The sequence below is a fragment of the Salmo trutta genome, chromosome 7, assembly GCF_901001165.1.
Source record: "Salmo trutta chromosome 7, fSalTru1.1, whole genome shotgun sequence".
In the NCBI taxonomy this organism is placed as follows: domain Eukaryota; kingdom Metazoa; phylum Chordata; class Actinopteri; order Salmoniformes; family Salmonidae; genus Salmo; species Salmo trutta.
In genome coordinates, this window is record NC_042963.1 from 47,846,849 (window position 1) to 47,867,725 (window position 20,877).

Genomic DNA, 20,877 nt, shown 5'->3' on the forward strand with positions numbered 1-20,877 from the left:
ATTGATTCATGATGTTTAATAAAAAAAAAAAAGGTTAACCTTTATTTAAATAGTCAAGTCAGTTAAGAACAAATTCTTATTTACAATGATGGCCTACCCCGGCCAAACCTGGACGACGCTGGGCCAATTGTGCGCCGCCCTATGGGACTCCCAATCACGGCCGGATGTGATACAGCCTGGATTCGAACCAGGGACTGTAGTGACACCTCTTGCACTGAGATGCAGTGCCTTAGACCGTTGCAACACTCGGGAGCTCTGAGTTTATTATACATGTTTATTATACATGGACGGTATTAGATCACACTATACAACACGTTTGCATTGTTTTGGTTAGCTCTGATATAGGTAAGGGGCACTGGACATTAGTTATTCCAGGTTAACTTTAACCACTAGAGAATGTAGGGAATGTAGATCATGAGAGCCGTGTGAACAAACACTTAAAAATATATATACTATCACCACTTTTCACGAGCCTAACCAATGTTTCGGTATGTCCTTATTTTCTCAAGGAAAGATAGGCAGAAAGAGAAATTAAAAAACAACCAACAGAAAAGAAGTCCCACCATCTTGGAGGGCAAATAATGATTGAGCATATCTAGAATACCAATACAATTCTAATAGAACTTCAAAGTCACTGGAAGCCTCTGATGTAGGCAATCTGCTCTGTCATGGCCAACATGGTATCCCACATTACAGTGGGATTGTCAGGGAAACAAATTCTGTCATACATCTATACCCTCCCATTCAGACAAGACAGTTATATATTCCTACACTAGCCACACACCTAGCTAGAGAGGGAGAAGATATATGTTTTCTTCTATGGAAGAAAACCATCTATCGAATTAGAGTTGACACAGTTCCTCAAATAAATCATGAGAACATGACAGACTGAGGCTAACAAAAGTTGCACTTTTCTATTGAATCAGTGTACATTTCCTCCATCGACAGGATCACAGAGGCTTATCAAACACGCACTAAAGCACCATATCGTTAGTTTCATTCCATGGGGTTGTCGGTAGTTGGATTTCAAGACATAAGCGGAAATCTGGATATAAATAGTTCACTTATTTGGAAACCCAATAAATAAAAGAGCTATGATCAACATAACTGTACTGTGTCTAAGTGATTATCATTGGGCCCCACGTGGATATCCTGTTCAGGATCATCAGCATGGGGCCATGGATACACGATGGCCATAGCCGCCTGTGTGCTTTAGCTGAAAAACCTCTTCAAAAGATACAACAAGGCCTCGCCTGTACTGTTTCGTGACGCTAACATTAAAGAAATCAGCCCCGCTGCTGATTCACAAAATTGTAATTTGTTTTCAAAGCTGACCCATCGCAAGGGTAGTACAGATCAAATAAGCTTCCAAAAATACAGTGAGGGAAAAAAGTATTTGATCCCCTGCTGATTTTGTACGTTTGCCCACTGACAAAGAAATGATCAGTCTATAATTTTAATGGTAGGTTTATTTGACCCATCTGTCCATCTCCTCATTTGAATTCCATGCTGTCACAGTTACCAGCCCTTTCAAGCTTAACATCCTTATCATTTATCGCCCTCCAGGTTCCCTTGGAGAGTTCATCAATGAGCTTGACGCCTTGATAAGTTCCTTTCCTGAGGATGGCTCACCTCTCACAGTTCTGGGTGACTTTAACCTCCCCATGTCTACCTTTGACTCATTCCTCTCTGCCTCCTTCTTTCCACTCCTCTCCTCTTTTGACCTCACCCTCTCACCTTCCCCCCTACTCACAAGGCAGGCAATACGCTTGACCTCATCTTTACTAGATGCTGTTCTTCCACTAATCTCATTGCAACTCCCCTCCAAGTCTCCGACCACTACCTTGTATCCTTTTCCCTCTCGCTCTCATCCAACACTTCTCACTCTGCCCCTACTCGGAAGGTATTGCGCCGTCCCAACCTTCGCTCTCTCTCTCTCTCTCTCTCCCGCTACTCTCTCCTCTTCCATCCTATCATCTCTTCCCTCTGCTCAAACCTTCTCCAACCTATCTCCTGATTCTGCCTCCTCAACCCTCCTCTCCTCCCTTTCTGCATCCTTTGATTTTCTCTGTCCCCTATCCTCCAGGCCGGCTCGGTCCTCCCCTCCTGCTCCGTGGCTCGACGACTCACTGCGAGCTCACAGAACAGGGCTCCGGGCAGCCGAGCGGAAATGGAGGAAAACTCGCCTCCCTGCGGACCTGGCATCCTTTCACTCCCTCCTCTCTACATTCTCCTCTTCTGTCTGCTGCTAAAGCCACTTTCTACCACTCTAAATTCCAAGCATCTAGGAAGCTCTTTGCTACCTTCTCCTCCCTCCTGAATCCTCCTCCCACTCCCCCCCCTCCTCCCTCTCTGCGGATGACTTCGTCAACCATTTTGAAAAGAAGGTTGACGATATCCGATCCTCGTTTGCTAAGTCAAACGACACCGCTGGTCCTGCTCACACTGCCCTACCCTGTGCTTTGACCTCTTTCTCCCCTCTCTCTCCAGATGAAATCTCGCGTCTTGTAACGGCCGGCCGCCCAACAACCTGCCCACTTGACCCTATCCCCTCCTCTCTTCTCCAGACCATTTCCGGAGACCTTCTTCCCTACCTCACCTCGCTCATCAACTCATCCTTGACCGCTGGCTACGTCCCTTCCGTCTTCAAGAGAGCGAGAGTTGCACCCCTTCTGAAAAAACCTACACTCGATCCCTCCGATGTCAACAACTACAGACCAGTATCTCTTCTTTCTTTTCTCTCCAAAACTCTTGAACGTGCCGTCCTTGGCCAGCTCTCCTGCTATCTCTCTCAGAATGACCTTCTTGATCCTAATCAGTCAGGTTTCAAGACTGGGCATTCAACTGAGACTGCTCTTCTCTGTGTCATGGAGGCTCTCCGCACTGCTAAAGCTAACTCTCTCTCCTCTGCTCTCATCCTTCTAGACCTATCTGCTGCCTTTGATACTGTGAACCATCAGATCCTCCTCTCCACCCTCTCCGAGTTGGGCATCTCCGGCGCGGCCCACGCTTGGATTGCGTCCTACCTGACAGGTCGCTCCTACCAGGTGGCGTGGCGAGAATCTGTCTCCACACCACGTGCTCTCACCACTGGTGTCCCCCAGGGCTCTGTTCTAGGCCCTCTCCTATTCTCGCTATACACCAAGTCACTTGGCTCTGTCATATCCTCACATGGTCTCTCCTATCATTGCTATGCAGACGACACACAATTAATCTTCTCCTTTCCCCCTTCTGATAACCAGGTGGCGAATCGCATCTCTGCATGTCTGGCAGACATATCAGTTTGGATGACGGATCACCACCTCAAGCTGAACCTCGGCAAGACGGAGCTGCTCTTCCTCCCGGGGAAGGACTGCCCATTCCATGATCTCGCCATCACGGTTGACAACTCCCTTGTGTCCTCCTCCTAGAGTGCTAAGAACCTTGGCGTGATCCTGGACAACACCCTGTCGTTCTCCACTAACATCAAGGCGGTGACCCGATCCTGTAGGTTCATGCTCTACAACATTCGCACAGTACGACCCTGCCTCACACAGGAAGCGACGCAGGTCCTAATCCAGGCACTTGTCATCTCCCGTCTGGATTACTGCAAATCGCTGTTGGCTGGGCTCCCTGCCTGTGCCATTAAACCCCTACAACTCATCCAGAACGCCGCAGCCCGTCTGGTGTTCAACCTTCCCAAGTTCTCTCACGTCACCCCGCTCCTCCGCTCTCTCCACTGGCTTCCAGTTGAAGCTCGCATCCGCTACAAGACCATGGTGCTTGCCTATGGAGCTGTGAGGGGAACGGCACCTCCGTACCTTCAGGCTCTGATCAGGCCCTACACCCAAACAAGGGCACTGCGTTCATCCACCTCTGGCCTGCTCACCTCCCTACCTCTGAGGAAGCACAGTTCCCGCTCAGCCCAGTCAAAACTGTTCGCTGCTCTGGCACCCCAATGGTGGAACAAGCTCCCTCACAACGCCAGGACAGCGGAGTCAATCACCACCTTCCGGAGACACCTGAAACCCCACCTCTTTAAGGAATACCTGGGATAGGATAAAGTAATCCTTCTAACCCCCCCCCCCCTTAAAATATTTAGATGCACTATTGTAAAGTGGTTGTTACACTGGATATCATAAGGTGAATGCACCAATTTGTAAGTCGCTCTGGATAAGAGCGTCTGCTAAATGACTTAAATGTAATGTAAATGTAAACAGTGAGAGACAGAATAACAACAACAAAAATCCAGAAAAACGCATGTGAAAAATGTTATAAAATTATTTGCATTTTAATGAGGGAAATAAGTATTTGACCCCTCTGCAAAACATGACTTAGTACTTGGTGGCAAAACCCTTGTTGGCAATCACAGAGGTCAGACGTTTCTTGTAGTTGGCCACCAGGTTTGCACACATCTCAGGAGGGATTTTGTCCCACTCCTCTTTGCAGATCTTCTCCAAGTCATTAAGGTCTCGAGGCTGACGTTTGACAACTCGAACCTGCAGCTCCCTCCACAGATTTTCTATGGGATTAAGGTCTGGAGACTGGCAAGGCCACTCCAGGACCTTAATGTGCTTCTTCTTGAGCCACTCCTTTGTTGCCTTGGCCGTGTGTTTTGGGTCATTGTCATGCTGGAATACCCATCCACGACCCATTTTCAATGCCCTGGCTGAGGGAAGGAGGTTCTCACCTAAGATTTGACGGTACGTGGCCCCGTCCATCGTCCCTTTGATGCTGTGAAGTTGTCCTGTCCCCTTAGCAGAAAAACATCCCCAAAACAGAATGTTTCCACCTCTATGTTTGATGGTGGCGATGGTGTTCTTAGGGTCATAGGCAGCATTCCTCTTCCTCCAAACATGGCGAGTTGAGTTGATGCCAAAGAGCTCCATTTTGGTCTCATCTGACCACAAAACTTTCACCCAGTTGTCCTCTGAATCATTCAGATGTTCATTGGCTAACTTCAGACGGGCATGTACATGTGCTTTCTTGAGCAGTGGGACCTTGCGGGCGCTGCAGGATTTCAGTCCTTCACGGCATAGTGTGTTACCAATTGTTTTCTTGGTGACTATGGTCCCAGCTGCCTTGAGATCATTGACAAGATCCTCCCGTGTAGTTCTGGGCTGATTCCTCACCGTTCTCATGATCATTGCAACTCCACGAGGTGAGATCTTGCATGGAGCCCCAGGCCGAGGGAGATTGACAGTTCTTTTGTGTTTCTTCCATTTGCGAATAATCGCACCAACTGTTGTCACCTTCTCACCAAGCTGCTTGCCGATGGTCTTGTAGCCCATTCCAGCCTTGTGTAGGTCTACAATCTTGTCCCTGACATCCTTGGAGAGCTCTTTGGTCTTGGCCATGGTGGAGAGTTTGGAATCTGATTGATTGCTTCTGTGGACAGGTGTCTTTTATACAGGTAACAAACAGATTAGGAGCACTCCCTTTAAGAGTGTGCTCTTAATCTCAGCTCGTTACCTGTATAAAAAGACACCTGGGAGCCAGAAATCTTTCTGATTGAGAGGGGGTCAAATACTTATTTCCCTCATTAAAATGCAAGTCAATTTATAACATTTTTGACATGCGTTTTTCTAGATTTTGTTGTTGTTATTCATTCTCTCACTGTTCAAATAAACCTACCATTAAAATTATAGACTGATCACTTCTTTGTCAGTGGGCAAACATACAAAATCAGCAGGGGATCAAATACTTTTTTCCTTCACTGTAAATATATTTTTTTAGAAGTAGATTGGATTACCAAACTCGTTTCATATTCATTTTTCATGAATGATAGAATAGTGGGAACTGGGCAGTTACAGAGAGAACGATAGTATAGAGGCACAAACAGAATGGCCGAGACAAGGCTTGAAATCCGGAGACGGCAGCGCTACCGGTAGGCCAGCCTGAGGCACTGCCATTTCCTAATTTGACTTAATTCCTGAGATAAACAACTTTTAGGGATTGGGGTAGGAAATCAGGTCAGCCTCCCATTGATCTCTAACAACAAAAACTAATCATAACAGAGCTGTATTTCTTAGCATCATTTATTTTTTTATTTAACTAGGTAAGTCAGTTAAGAACAAATTCTTATTTTCAATGACGGCCTAGGAACAGTGGGTTTACTGCCTTGTTCAGGGGCAGAACAGATTTTTACCTTGACAGCTCGGGGATTCGATCTTGCAACCTTTCGGTTACTAGTCCAACGCTCTAACCACTAGGCTACCCTAAGAATTTGTTCTTAACTGACTTGACTATTTAAATAAAGGTTAGATAAATAAAAGGTGAGCATGACCTAAGACTATTAAACTAACTATTAAAATGATCAAGTCCTCAGGAGACCTTTAACATTTAACTGATGATCAATTATCTGTCAAGCGAAGAAGTGCCCCTTTAGTTGACGTCACTCCCGAGATGGAGGTTTGGGTAGGAAGTCAGATTGGCCTTCTAATAACCATCATCATAAACTCATTAACATACCAGAGGTAAATGACTTGCAATGCTTAACATTAGACAGCTGAACATGATTTAATGACTACAAAGCAATTCATGCCAAAGGTAGGCCTTTCAAAAGGCAGGGGTCCTCAGGTGCTCCTTTAAGATTATCCTGCTGCTCAATGATCTATCAAGCTTTGACAGGACGACATTGTAAATTAGAATTTGTTCATAACTGACTTGTCTGGATAAATAAAAGGGTTAAATAAATCATATAAATACAAAAGGGTGAATGCAGCTGACAACACATAGAAAACACAACTTAACACGTAGAGGGATTTGGTTTAAAATCTTGGCCCTGGCACAATGAACAACACTGTTCCTCCCACTCGCTGCTGTTACCTCCCAGCTACCGATTCCTCTCGTCGTCATGTCCCTCAAAGGAAGATGAAGGTGAAACAGTGGGAATAACAAACACGACTGATGTTTTCCCTCTTAAATACACCTGGGTGTGTGTGGCCTTGTCACATACCTGTGGCATGAGGGATTTGGCAACCAGGTAGGCATCCTCAGCCTCCTTGGACTTATTCAGGTTCTTGTAGGTCCTTCCCACATTCATATGGGCTCCAATGTCATCTGCCGGGACATGCCACAGGAGAAGGCACATGGATTAGCAATGACAATTTGGCAGGGATATCAAGCCTGCGTGGGGATTAGGGATTAGGAGCATATGCCCAGGCAGTCAGGTGGCGGCTTGGCTGGACACTGGCAGTACATCTGATCTGATGGGAGTTTAGCGGAACATTGTGTGTGCGCCAAATGGCACCCGACATTCAATATAGTGCACTACTTTTGGAATGCATCCATTCAATAGGACCACACAATACAGCTCTACTGTGGCGGCGGGTGGCTGCCTAACGAGCGGAGCAGGTTGTATGAGGCATTGACATGGTTAAGATTGCCAACGCCACGGTGATGTCACAGGATATTTTATTAGGTTAAAATTGGCATTTGGCTAGTGAGAAATGGGTTGTAAAATGAGTATTTTAGAGCTAAATTTAGATGAAGTATTTGTAAACTATACAGCCCTGTGAAAAAGTATTTGCACCCTTTCTAATTTTCTCTACTTTTGCATATTTTTGATAATGAATGTTATCAGATCTTCAACCAACACCTAATATTAGATAAAGGGAACCCGAGTGAACAAATAACAACAATCATATACTTACTTCATCTATTTCATAAACAAAGTTATGCAACACCCAATGCCCGTGTGAAAAAGTAACTTCCCCCTGACACTCAATAACTGGTCGTGCCACTTTTAGCTGCAATGACTGCAACCAAATGCTCCCTGTAGTTGTTGATCAGTCTCAAATCGCTTTTTGGCAAACTTGAATAACTTTTTGGATGACATTGGTCCCATTACGCATGGCGAAATACAAACACTGCATTCCACAGTAAGAATCTCATACCAACGGTAAAGCATGGTGGTGGTACTGTGATGGTTTGGGGATGCTTTGCTGCCTCAGGACCTGGACGACTTGCCTTAATAGAAAGAACCATGAATTCTGCTCTGTATCAGAGAATTCTACAGGAGAATGTCAGGCCATCTGTCTGTGAGCTGAAGCGCAGCTGGGTCATGCAGCAAGACAATGCTCCAAAACACACAATCAAGTCTACATGAAAATGGCTAAAAAGCAACAAATTTGAAGTTTTGAAATGGTCTAGTCAAAGTCCAGACCTAATCCCAATTGAGATGTTGTGGCAAGACTTGAAACGAGCAGTTCATGCTTGAAACCCCACAAATGTAGCTGAGTTAAATCAGTTCTGCATGCAAGAGTGGGTCAGAATTCCTCCACAGCGATAAGAGACTGATCAACAACTACAGGAAGCATTTGGTTGCAGTCATTGCAGCTAAAGGTGGTACAACCAGTTATTGAGTGCAAGGGGGTAATTCCTTTTTCACACAGGGAAATTGGTTGTTGCATAACTTTAAATAAATAAAATAAGTATACATTTTTTTGTTATTTGTAAACTCAGGTTCCATTTCTCTAATATTAGGTTTTGGTTGAAGATCTGATAACATTCAGTATCAAAAATATGCAAAAGTAGATCAAATCTGAAAGGGGGCAAATACTTTTTCACGGCACTGTACAAGAGAAGTGTATATAGAAAGTGTGAAAAATCATGTTTCATTCTATAGAACCTAATAACGGAATTGTGTAGGCGTGGAACCTTGGAGTGGATGGTGACAGGCCTCATGTTCAAATTACTTTTGTGTTCCTTGTAAAAAAAACAACAGCTTCCTTGTAAGAAACCCAAAACAATTGCCTTCTGGGAACCAGCAGGCTGAAGTGAAGTGTTCAACATCATGGCTATGACAAGCAGACTGATGCTGAAAGATTAGAAAAAGCAGGAAATCCTGATCGGGTTAATGTGCTTACAGAGATAATCTATGGAAACTATTGGGTGGTGAAACTTCGCAAATATTAAATTACAATGCAACTAATTTACATTACAAGTACTTTAACTCAATGTTTTTCATAATAACACCATTGAGCAGACTATATTATATTGATCAAAATCTTGCTATCTTGTCATCGTCTCATCTTCATCATAGCCTTGAAGCCCACCAGACAATAATGGGAGATGTCTTACCTGGTTGGACCCGGGTGGCCTGAAGGAAATATCTCAGCGCTTTTTCGTAATTGTTTTGATTTTCCAGAGCATGACCAACATTATTCCATAGCTTGGCGTTGTTCTTGTTGACCTGAGGGGAGACATGGCAATCAATCGAAGAAAACGGAGGAAAAACAAACGAGGAGAACAATCTTGGTGAGTTTATTGTAAGTTAGGCCAAGAATGAGGAGATGTGGACGACATACTTTTAGGGCTGAGGTAAACAGTGTATATTCAGATTCCCAGTCCCAGTTTCTGTTGAAGGTCTTGACTGCGTGTGTGGCGAGGAGCACTCCAATCATCAGCCAGGAGATCTTCTTCAAGTGTCTGGTCAATAGAGGGAGAAAGCAAATAGAAAAATGGTGATTCTGTTAAAAGACAATAGAAAGCACAAATAATACCCCCACTCAAATTGATAAATGGTGTCAATTGGTTCAATTTGGTTTTGAATTGTGGCTACAGACACTGAGGGCTGGTTTCCTGGACACAGATTAAGCATCGTCTTGGACGATTGAAAGTGCTTCTTTTTATTTTTATTTCACCTTTATTTAACCAGGTAGGCTAGTTGAGAACAAGTTCTCATTTACAACTGCGACCTGGCCAAGATAAAGCAAAGCAGTTCGACACATACGACAACACAGAGTTACACATGGAGTAAAACAAACATACATTCAATAATACAGTAGAAAAAGTCTATATACAGTCGTGGCCAAAAGTTTTGAGAATGACACAAATATTGATTTCCACTAAGTTTGCTGCTTGTTTTGTTCCCCGAGCCACTTAGTTATCACTTTTGCCTTATGGCAAGGTGCTTTTGCCTTATGCTGGAAAAGGCATTGTTCGTCACCAAACTGTTCCTGGATGGTTGGGAGAAGTTGCTCTCGGAGGATGTGCTGGTACCATTCTTTATTCATGGCTGTGTTCTTAGGCAAAATTGTGAGTGAGCCCACTCCCTTGGCTGAGAAGCAACCACACATGAATGGCCTCAGGATGCTTTACTGTTGGCATGACACAGGACTGATGGTAGCGCTCACCTTGTCTTCTCCGGACAAGCTTTTTTCCAGATGCCCCAAACAATCGGAAAGGGGATTCAGAGAAAATAACTATACCCCAGTCCTCAGCAGTCCAATCCCTGTACCTTTTGCAGAATATCCGTCTGTCCCTGATGTTTTTCCTGGAGAGAAGTGGCTTCTTTGCTGCCCTTCTTGACACCGGGACATCCTCCAAAATATTCGCCTCACTGTGCATGCAGATGCACTCACACCTGCCTGCTGTCATTCCTGAGCAAGCTTGCTGGACTTTCTTGGGCACCCTGAAGCCTTCTTCACAACAACTAAACTGCTCTCCTTGAAGTTCTTATTGATCCGATAAATGATTGATTTAGGTGCAATCTTACTGCAGCAATATCCTTGCCTGTGAAGCCCTTTTTGTGCAAAGCAATGGTGATGGCACATGTTTCCTTGCAGGTAACCATGGTTGACAGAGGAAGAACAATGACTCCAAGCACCACCCTCCTTTTGAAGCTTCCAGTCTGTTATTCGAACTCAATCAGCATGACAGAGTGATCTCCAGCCTTGTCCTCATCAACACTCACACCTGTGTTAATGAGAGAATCACTGACATGATGTCAGCTGGTCCTTTTTTTGGCAGGGCTGAAATGCAGTGGAAATGTTTTTGGGGGGGATCCAGTTCATTTGCATGGCACAGAGGGACTTTGGAATTAATTGCAATTCATTTTATCACTCTTCATAACATTCTGGAGTATATGCAAATTGCCATCATACAAACTGAGGCAGCAGACTGTGAAAATTAATATTTGTGCCATTCTCAAAACCTTTGGCCACGACTGTACAGTGTGTGCAAATGAGGTAAGATAAGGGAGGTAAGCCAATAAATAGGCCATGGTGGCGAAGTAATTACAATATAGCAATTAAACACTGGAATGGTAGATGTGCAGAAGATGAATGTGCAAGTAGAGATACCGGGGTGCAAAGGAGCAAGATAAATAAATAAATACAGTATGGGGATGAGGTAGTTAGATGGGCTATTTGCAGATGGGCTATGCACAGGTGCAGTGATCTGTGAGCTGCTCTGAAAGCTGGTGCTTAAAACTAGTGAGGGAGATGTGAGTCTCCAGCTTCAGTGATTTTTGCAGTTCGCTCCAGTCATTGGCAGCAGAGAACTGGAAGGAAAGGCGGCCAAAGGAAGAATTGGCTTTGGGGGTGACCAGTATCTGCTGGAGCGTGTGCTATGGGTGGGTGCTGCTATGGTGACCAGTGAGCTGAAATAAGGCGGGGCTTTACCTAGCAAAGACTTGTAGATGACCTGGAGCCAGTGGGTTTGCGACGAGTATGAAGCGAGGGCCAGCCAACGAGAGCATACAGGTCGCAATGGTGGGTAGTATACGGGGCTTTGGTGACAAAACGGAGGGCACTGTGATAGACTGCATCCAATTTGTTGAGTAGAGTGTTGGAGGCTATTTTGTAAATGACATCGCCGAAGTCGAGGATCGGTAGGATGGTTAGTTTTACGAGGTTATGTTTGGCAGCATGAGTGAAGGATGCTTTGTTGCGAAATAGGAAGCCGATTCTAGATTACATTTTTGATTGGAGATGCTTAATGTGAGTCTGGAAGGAGAGTTTACAGTCTAACCAGACACCTAGGTATTTGTAGTTGTCCACATATTCTAAGTCAGAACCACCCAGAGCAGTGATGCTGGACGGGCGGGCAGGTGCAGGCAGCGATCGGTTGAAGAGCATGCATTTAGTTTTACTTGCATTTAAGAGCAGTTGGAGGCCACGGAAGGAGAGTTGTATGGCATTGAAGCTTGTCTGGAGGTTAGTTAACACAGTGTCCAAAGAAGGGCTAGAAGTATACAGAATGGTGTCGTCTGCGTAGAGGTGGATCAGAGAATCACCAGCAGCAAGAGCGACATCATTGATGTATACAGAGAAGAGAGTCGGCCCTCCGATTTGACACACTGAATTCTGTCTGAGAAGTAGTTGGTGAACCAGGCGAGGCAGTCATTTGAGAAACCAAGGCTGTTGAGTCTGCCGATAAGAATGTGGTGATTGACAGAGTCGAAAGCCTTGGCCAGGTCGATGAATAGTTCTTAGTCCAAGACTAGGTTTATTATCTGTGTCCGTAAACCATCCTTGAAAGTGGTCTATTTTTAAAGCACTTATTTTATGCTTGGGAGACGTTTATTACCCCATTACACTCCATGCGAGTTTGTGTTGGAAAATAACTACTATCTCCAAATGGTACAAGATTTGTTTGTGCCGTCTTGCCAACTCCTTTGGTCATTGGAAAGACCACAAACAGATCTGGCAACCAGGCTAAATACTGTCAAACTCACCTCTTATGGGAGATAATCCTGAAGCCATGTGCCACGAGGACACAGAATCCCATACTGGGCACATAGAGCACCCTCTCTGCCACCACAAAGCCCACAGGGAAGAAGAGGTTGGAGGCTGGGATGAAGGGCAGAACAATCAAAGACAGGGCCTGGAGGAGAAGGAAGAGGAGGAGGAATACAACCTTGAATGAGCCTACTTATTGTTGTATTTTAAGATGTTCTTCTTAGGAATGCACTGCAACAGAGCAATGGGTTAACATAGAGTTTGGAAACTCAGTATATACACAGCACAGAGTAAACACACCATATTGGTTTAAGACTTTCCCTTATATGTTAGCATATCTACATGATAAATATGACAAGATAGTTATAAGTGACAAATTCAGGCTGATGGAGGACACCAGGATAAGCATGTTAGGAATTACTTATTACTTCACACACCATATCAGTAGAGCACTCTAAATGAAAGATTAAGCAAGGTAGAACTTTCCCAGCATGCATGTGACTCAATCCCTTATCTCTTATCTGTTGCAATTACAGAGTCATTTTTGGAGGAAACCCAGGAGGAGACGTTTTAAAGCTTTTTACTGGTTGTGAACTTGGGAGGCAAACAAAGATACAGAAAATAACGTGGCAGGGAATGCAACGCACGTTATGTTACTTTTATTGCCTTACAAAAAAGAAAGAAGAAATGCCAGACTTAACAGAAGCACAGCGGTAGCATAGTAGGTAGGATTTACTACAGAGGCCTGGTCTGAGCCTCGAGGAAACAGAGGAGTAGGTGTGAAGTATGGAATTCAATGACAGTCGTGTTGAGTTCAGCAGTTTAAACTGAGATTGTGTGACTGTGAAATCCAGCAGTGTGCTGTGGTAAATTCTTAGTCCACGAGTGTTGTCAAACATAACGTCCGTAAGCTGTTTACCTGCCTGCAATATGATTTAAAGTGGCCCCCATTTGACACCTCAAAAACTAGCCTGTCAGATAATTCAAAAATAATATTTGATGTTGGAGAAGTACAAAAGGCCAAATGCAGTATACAATGAAGCAATTGCTTCAGTGGACTCAGAACATGTCATGGAGCTTTGAATTATGAGTTTGTAGAGGATTACGCCTATATTATGATAAATCTGTAAAATAACAAATGTTCCATTGTGGTACAGTTTCAGACACAACCCAACAAGACTGAGCCAAAATCACGCCCTTCATTTACCGATAAAGAACAATTGCACAACCTTATAACCAGTTATTATGCTGTTACTATATATGCACTTCTGTACGACTTTATACACATTTTGTTGTTCTATCATTGTTTTTTTTCAATTTATAAGACTTGTTCATTAAGGAACATTTGTTCATAAGAAGGGCCTGAGATCAAAGTCAATATTCAGACCACTACGGGTCAATGTTTTTAGATAGGATATCCAGTAAGCCTCCCTTTGTAGTAGTAGGATCTCGATGTTACCTCCTCTCCTTGATAGAGCAACATGCTCAATACCTGTGTATTTGAGGGAGGAGATGGGATGGTTAGCTTCAACAAAGTGAGCTGCTACTGGATAGTGCCCAGGTGGTGAGGGTAGGAAACAACATCTCCACCCCGCTGATCCTCAACACTGGGGCCCCACAAGGGTGCGTTCTCAGCCCTCTCCTGTGCTCCCTGTTCACCCATGACTGCGTGGCCATGCACGCCTCCAACTCAATCATCAAGTATGCAGACGACACTACAGTAGTAGGCTTGATTACCAACAACAACGAGACGGCCTACAGGGAGGTGGTGAGGGCCCTCGGAGTGTGGTGTCAGGAAAATTACCTCACACTCAATATCAACAAAACAAAAGGAGATGATCGTGGACTTCAGGAAACAGCAGAGGGAGCACCCCCCTATCCACATCGACGGGACAGTAGTGGAGAAGGTGGAAAGTTTTAAAGTTCCTCGGCGTACACATCACGGACAAACTGAAATGGTCCACTCACACCCGGCCAATTGTCCGGGAGAAGAAAAAAAAAAATCACAAATGCCCCAAAAAATGCTTTTTAGCCTATTCATTGATGGAAATACATTTGACTAGTCCTGCTTATCAGTCTGTAGGTTCATTTGCATAATTTGGTCAAATTAAATTGCCGCATGTTTAAGAGATAGTATATTCTTCATATATCTTGTCACACACATACAGCATACAGATACAGAGCCTTTGAGCAGGAAATGTGTCAGACAGCGCGAGAGCTGCTGCTACAGCATCTCAAACGGCAACAGAAGGCAAACTTCATCAGCACGTCACACACCCCTTTGCAATGAGCTGGAGGCTATGCATTTTGAAAAAATATACTTAATTGTTTGAAACCTGAACCTTCTAATACATATGAGGCATGTCTTACCTTGCATCAAAGTAGCCTATTAGATTTCCTCTCTTTCTAAATCTCAAACTGACATTTTGTCACATAAAACCTCTGGCATTTGTGGTGCCCTTTTGACAAAGGTGTTTTCCCGCTAATTGCATTATGGAACGAACATCATTACTGTGCTTATAATGTGAAGAAAAAACAGTTAATCAAAATGTTAAGCTAAACGTTTTGATCTGTTGTATCAGACTCATAGCCTTTTAACATACACAATATATATGTGACTCGTTTCAAGAAACTAGGCGAATGTCGTGAGTCACTACTTCACAGGAGAGGCATTTGAAATACATTTTTTGGGCAGAAATGCCTACTGGAACATGTGAACTTTCATGTGCTTTAATAACAAACTTGTTTTCCATCCAAAAATACGAATAAAATTGTTAAAATTACGAGCCTAATTGGTTTAGCCACAGAAAAATCCAGGAACCATCCCACTAGCCATGATTGGCTGAGATAATGGATGGGCTGGACGTGACGAGAGATGAGTTTGGATTGGTCTGCCATGTAGCATGCTTCTATTTATAACGTGAGCTGTTCATTATGTGTTGACAATCCTTTCTACTGCACCGTTTTTGAAAGATATAACAGCCATCGAGAACCACTTTTCTCAACAACAATTCCCTGAATTTAGCAGGCGCTGATATCAACAGATCAGTTGGAAGATGTGATGGGCCACCTTCTGCACACGTCACAGTCAGTGTGAACCGGAGTGACTTGACATATAGGACATATAGCTGGCCAAACAAGATGCAGCTCCAACAAAACAGAGTTAAATGTTCCAGTCTGCCGTGAAGCGTTCATCCATGTATACGGGTAAGAGTCTATCTACATTTTCTGATATAACTTTCTAATTTTGTCAGAAAGTCATTTTATTGTAAGTTAAAGTGTACTGTTAGTTAGCTGCAAACGTTAGCTTGCTGGCTCTCGAGCTAACGTTACTTGAATGATCTCTGTACTAATATTATTTGAATCAGAAATCCATTTCCATTGCTCCTTATAGCCAAATGTTAGCAAGTTAACATTGAACCTAGTTGGTTAGCTTTAGCTACCTGCAGATTCATACTACAGCTATGACAATGTTTGTATTGGTAGTAGTATGAGTTGGGATTATGCCAGTTCATTGTTTAGCTAGCTAGCTACATGTCTAAACAAAAGACTCCAATTCGGCCCTATTATTACATGACCCATCGAATTAGCCAGGTGTTTCTGTGTACATGTCTAGACAATAGTGACCCATCCACTTAGCTAGATGTGGCTGGGGGTGATTACAGCCATCTATTGTATTTCATGAACATGTGTACATGTCTAGACAATAGTGACCCATCCACCTAGCTAGATGTGGCTGGTGGTGGTTGTAGCATTTCCTTCACATGACCCATCAATTTAGACAAGTGTGTCTGGTTAGCGTCATCTAATAATGATAAAATATTTATACAATATTTTTATCTGGACACTTTCTGTTTTTTGATATTGCTACTATGCAAGTAACCACTTCACTGTACTGTTTACACCCTCTGTATCCTGTCCATGTGACAAACTTAGATTTTATTTGAGCACACAGACATGGAATCTCCATAGACAAACATTGGGAGTAGAATGGCTTTACAGAAGAGCTTAATGACTTTCAATGTGGCACCATCATAGGATGCCACCTTTCCAGGTCAGTTCGTCAAATTTCTGCCCTTCAAGAGCTGCCCCAGTAAACTGTAAGTGCTGTTATTGTAAGTGGATACATCTAGGAGCAACAACGGCTCAGCCGTAAAGTGGTAGGCCACACAAGCTCACAGAATGGGGCCGCCGAATGCTGAAGCCTGTAAAAAAACATCTGTCCTTGGTTGTAACACTCACTACCGAGTCCCAATCTGCCCCCGGAAGCAAAGTCAGAAAATAACAGTTTGTTGGAAGCTTCATGAAATGGGTTTCATGGCGGAGCAGCATAAGATCACTGTACGCAATGCCAAGCATCTGCTGGAGTGGAGTAAAGCTCACCGACATTGGACTCTGGAGCAGTGGAAACGCGTTCTCTGGAGTGATGAATCACACTTCACCATCTGTCAGTCTGATGGCCTAATCTGAGTTCGACAGATGCCAGGTGAACGCTACCTGCCCAAATGCATAGTGCCAACTGTAAAGTTTAGTGGGAGGAGGAATAATGGTCTGGGGCTGTTTTTTATAGTTTGGGTTAAGACCCTTAGTTCCAGTGACGGAACATTACATTCACGTCATTTAGCAGACGCTCTTATCCAGAGCGACTTACAAATTGGTGCATTCACCTTATGATATCCAGTGGGACAACCACTTTACAATAGTACATCTATATCTTTTTTTGGGGGGGGGGGGGGGTAGAAGGATTACTATATCCTATCCCAGGTATTCCTTAAAGAGGTGGGATTTCAGGTGTCTACGGAAGGTGGTGATTGACTCCGCTGTCCTGGCGTAGTGAGGGAGCTTGTTCCACCATTGGGGTGCCAGAGCAGCGAACAGTTTTGACTGGGCTGAGCGGGAACTGTGCTTCCTCAGAGGTAGGGGGGCCAGCAGGCCAGAGGTGAATGAACGCAGTGCCCTTGTTTGGGTGTAGGGCCTGATCAGAGCCTGAAGGTACGGAGGTGCCGTTCCCCTCACAGCTCCGTAGGCAAGCACCATGGTCTTGTAGCAGATGCGAGCTTCAACTGGAAGCCAGTGGAGTGTGTGGAGGAGCATATAGTGACACTGTAGACGATTCTGTGCTTCCAACTTTGTGGCAACAGTTTGGGGAAGTTCCTTTTTCAGCATGACAATGCCCCGGTGCACAAAGCGAGGTCCATACAGAAATGTTCTTTCGAGGTCGGTGTGGAAGAACTTGACTTGTCTGCACAGAGCCCTGACCTCAACCCCATCAAACACCTTTGGGATGAATTGGAATGCCGACTGCGAGCCAGGCCTAATCGCCCAACATCAGTTGCAGACCTCGCTAATGCTCGTGGCTGAATGGAAGCAAGTCCCCGCAGCAATGTTCTAACATCTAGTGGAAAGCCTTCCTAGAAGAGTGGAGGCTGTTACAGCAGCAAAATGGGGACCAACTCCATATTAATGCCAATGATTTTGGAATGAGATGTTCGACGAGCAGGTGTCCACAGACTTTTGGTCATGTAGCGTATTTTTTTTTATGTAGCCTAGGTCTACTGGTTGTCGGAATTTATCTTCCACAGCTGTCCCAGAGCCTGTTTGGAATAAGCTCTTTATTTTCTAAACAAGCTGACCAAACCGATGTAAACTTTTCTACTATGGGGGAAGTAGATTGATATAGGCTAGTGATTTCGCTGTTTGTTACTCGTCTTGTTGGCTAAGGAAAAATATATGTGGACAGTTACTCTAACATCTTCAAAGTGCACATCGGTAAAAAGGACTGCACATGGTTACATCCTCGTCTTGCATGTTCTGTTAATATTGATAACCTAAATGTGATTTCTGTCATTCTGAGCACCGTGGGTAGAAGCCCTAATCAGGTTACGCACCTAATGCATATGGGTCAGGAAGATATCTAAAATGTCAGGTAAATTAAAATGTTGCCGGTCAAATGTCCGGCGCAAAATTTCCCTAACAGAAACCCTACATCAGAACCCCTTTGAGCTAACAGAAAGAAAACACCTTGAGAACCCGCTCTTTCATCAGTTATCAAACTAAATAAAATCACTCTCTCTCCGCTATATGGTCCTAGTCGACAATTACCCTGAGTTATCCCCCCTTCCTATGTGTTACCGTCATAATATGATATATATAACAAACAGCATGATTGCTTTTGGCAGCACTTCAGAGGGCCCAGGAAGACAGTCGTGGAGGGTGTATGGACCTGCAGACGCCTAGCTAAAAGAAGACACAGGGCCGGGCTGCGTGAAACAACGCAAGGTGTTTTTTGTTATTGTCTGTTTTCACTTGCTCGGGGAGATCCAAGGGCCAAAGTCAACCTGGATGAAAGGGTTTGAAACCACTACATTACAAAATATGCATTATGTAATATCCATTAACATTAAATTAGGAGTTTAACGCAGAATGACTTAGGGCTACACTCCTCATCCCCCAGGGGTGGAAATACAACATCATGTTGCTGTCATCACAGCAGGTGGCTACAAAGTCAAAATAGATGTCAGGTCCTATAAAAGGTATTTAAGAGCCGAAGTAGACCTATAAATAATAACTGCCACATTTGTTTTCTTTCGTTTTTTTGTTAATGTGGCTAATTTTCTTCTCTACCCATTTCACCCCATCATGTTATGTTTCCCTCCTTTTGGAATCAAAATCTTTGTATTGGTGAACAACAAGCTTGAAAATTCCACCAATTTGGAACATTAGTTAAATAACTCTAGTAAGTGTTCCAAATTGAGCAGTCTGTAGTAGCCTAGAATCTACAACACCCTTGGGAACATTGGTGACCCATCATTCAGAGCCCCACCTGTTTTGAGACCCACCTGTTTTGCATGTAATTCTGGCATTATTTGGCATCACATGTCAGTTTAGCAAATGTAAAAAACAAAAATAATCCTTGAGTTAAAAAAGCCTAGCTCAGTGCTATATGTGGTGGAGGGGCAGTCAGCGAAAGCACAGAGCTTAGGTGTTGTTAATCTTTTCTGGTTGTGCCATGATTGGCTCAGGGTTCTGTCACTCATTGGAACACTAAGTCACTGCAGAATCTACGGGAGAGCTAGGCAGTTCAAGCCCCCGTAAATTCCGGACTATAAGCCGCAACTTTTTTCCCAGGTTTTGAACCTCGCGGCTTAAACAATGACGCGGCTAATATATGGATTTTTCCCGCTTTCAATGTTTTTTTTTCTAAAAAAAAAAAACACATTCTGTGACGTGCTCAGTTTTTTGGCGGCATGAAGCTTTCATTAGACCAATGAAATTGCCGAACGGGTTAAGGTCAAACAACTTTTTGGTTTACTGTTTAGATTAAATCGAGCGCTCTCAAACTTCCCATCATTCTGATTACGGTAGTCATTTTGTCACCCTCATCATGGCAAAGACACGGAGAAATGCATATGAAGCAGCTTTCAAGTTGAAGGCGATTGATCTGGCTGTTGGAAAAGGAAATAGAGCTGCTGCACGGGAGCTTGGTCTTAATGAGTCGATGATAAGACGTTGGAAACAGCAGCGTGAGGAATTGACTCTGCAAAAAGACAACTAAAGCTTACTGCTAATTTCTTATTTTTTGTTACAAGCCGTGTTTCGTTAAAGCCTATTTATTTTTGTTACAAGCCGTGTTTCGTTAAAGCCTGTGTAAAGTTCATTTGTTTCAATGTACCGGTAGGCACCTGCGGCTTATAGACATGTGCGGCTTATTTATGTTCAAAATATATTTATTTTTTTAATTCAGTGGGTGCGGCTTATATTCAGGTGCGCTTAATAGTCCGGAAATTACGGTACAGTAAAAGTGTCCATCCAAGAAGGCACAAGGTCATTGGCCACAGATAAAATGACATTAAATCATGTTCTCTCCCGTAGCTTTGATTGGACTGATAACCACCTTATCTCTCCCGAAGCTTTGATGTCAACATTATATTTTCTAAATCTTAGCTAGCAAACTAGATAAGTAGTCAACATGAATGACGTCGACAATCTGCCAAAGCTGACTCTCTCCCCTCTGTTCTCATCTTCCTAGATCTATCGGCTGCCGTCGACTCTGAACCATCAGATCCTCTCCACCCTTTTAGGGCTGGGAGGTCTCAGGCTCTGCACACTCTAGAATTGCATCCTACCTGGCAGGCTGCTCTTACCAGGTGATGTGGAGAGGATCTGTGTATGCACCACGTACTCGCACTACTGGTGTCCCTCAGGGCTCGGTTCTTGGCCCTCAGGGCTCGGTTCTTGGCCCTCAGGGCTCGGTTCTTGGCCCTCAGGGCTCGGTTCTTGGCCCTCTCCTCATTTCTCTATACGCAAAGTCACTTGGCACCGCCATATCCTCAGATGGTCTCTCCTATCATTTCTATGCGGACGACACGCAACTACTTTTCTACCCCCCCCTTCTGACACCCAGGTGGCGACATGCATCTCTGCGTGCCTG

General features: G+C 44.0%; 1 protein-coding gene across 1 annotated transcript in view; it reads right to left on the bottom strand.

Moving 5' to 3' along the window:
• tmtc3 (transmembrane O-mannosyltransferase targeting cadherins 3) overlaps positions 1–20,877 on the bottom strand; it is a 127,711-nt gene that overhangs the window by 28,451 nt on the left and 78,383 nt on the right. Inside the window, exons 8-11 of the mRNA XM_029759207.1 lie at positions 12,443–12,591; positions 9,291–9,411; positions 9,064–9,175; positions 6,938–7,041 (exon numbers count right to left, since the gene is read on the bottom strand). Coding sequence (XP_029615067.1) covers positions 6,938–7,041; positions 9,064–9,175; positions 9,291–9,411; positions 12,443–12,591 — 486 coding nt within the window. The remainder of the gene's footprint in view (positions 1–6,937; positions 7,042–9,063; positions 9,176–9,290; positions 9,412–12,442; positions 12,592–20,877) is intronic.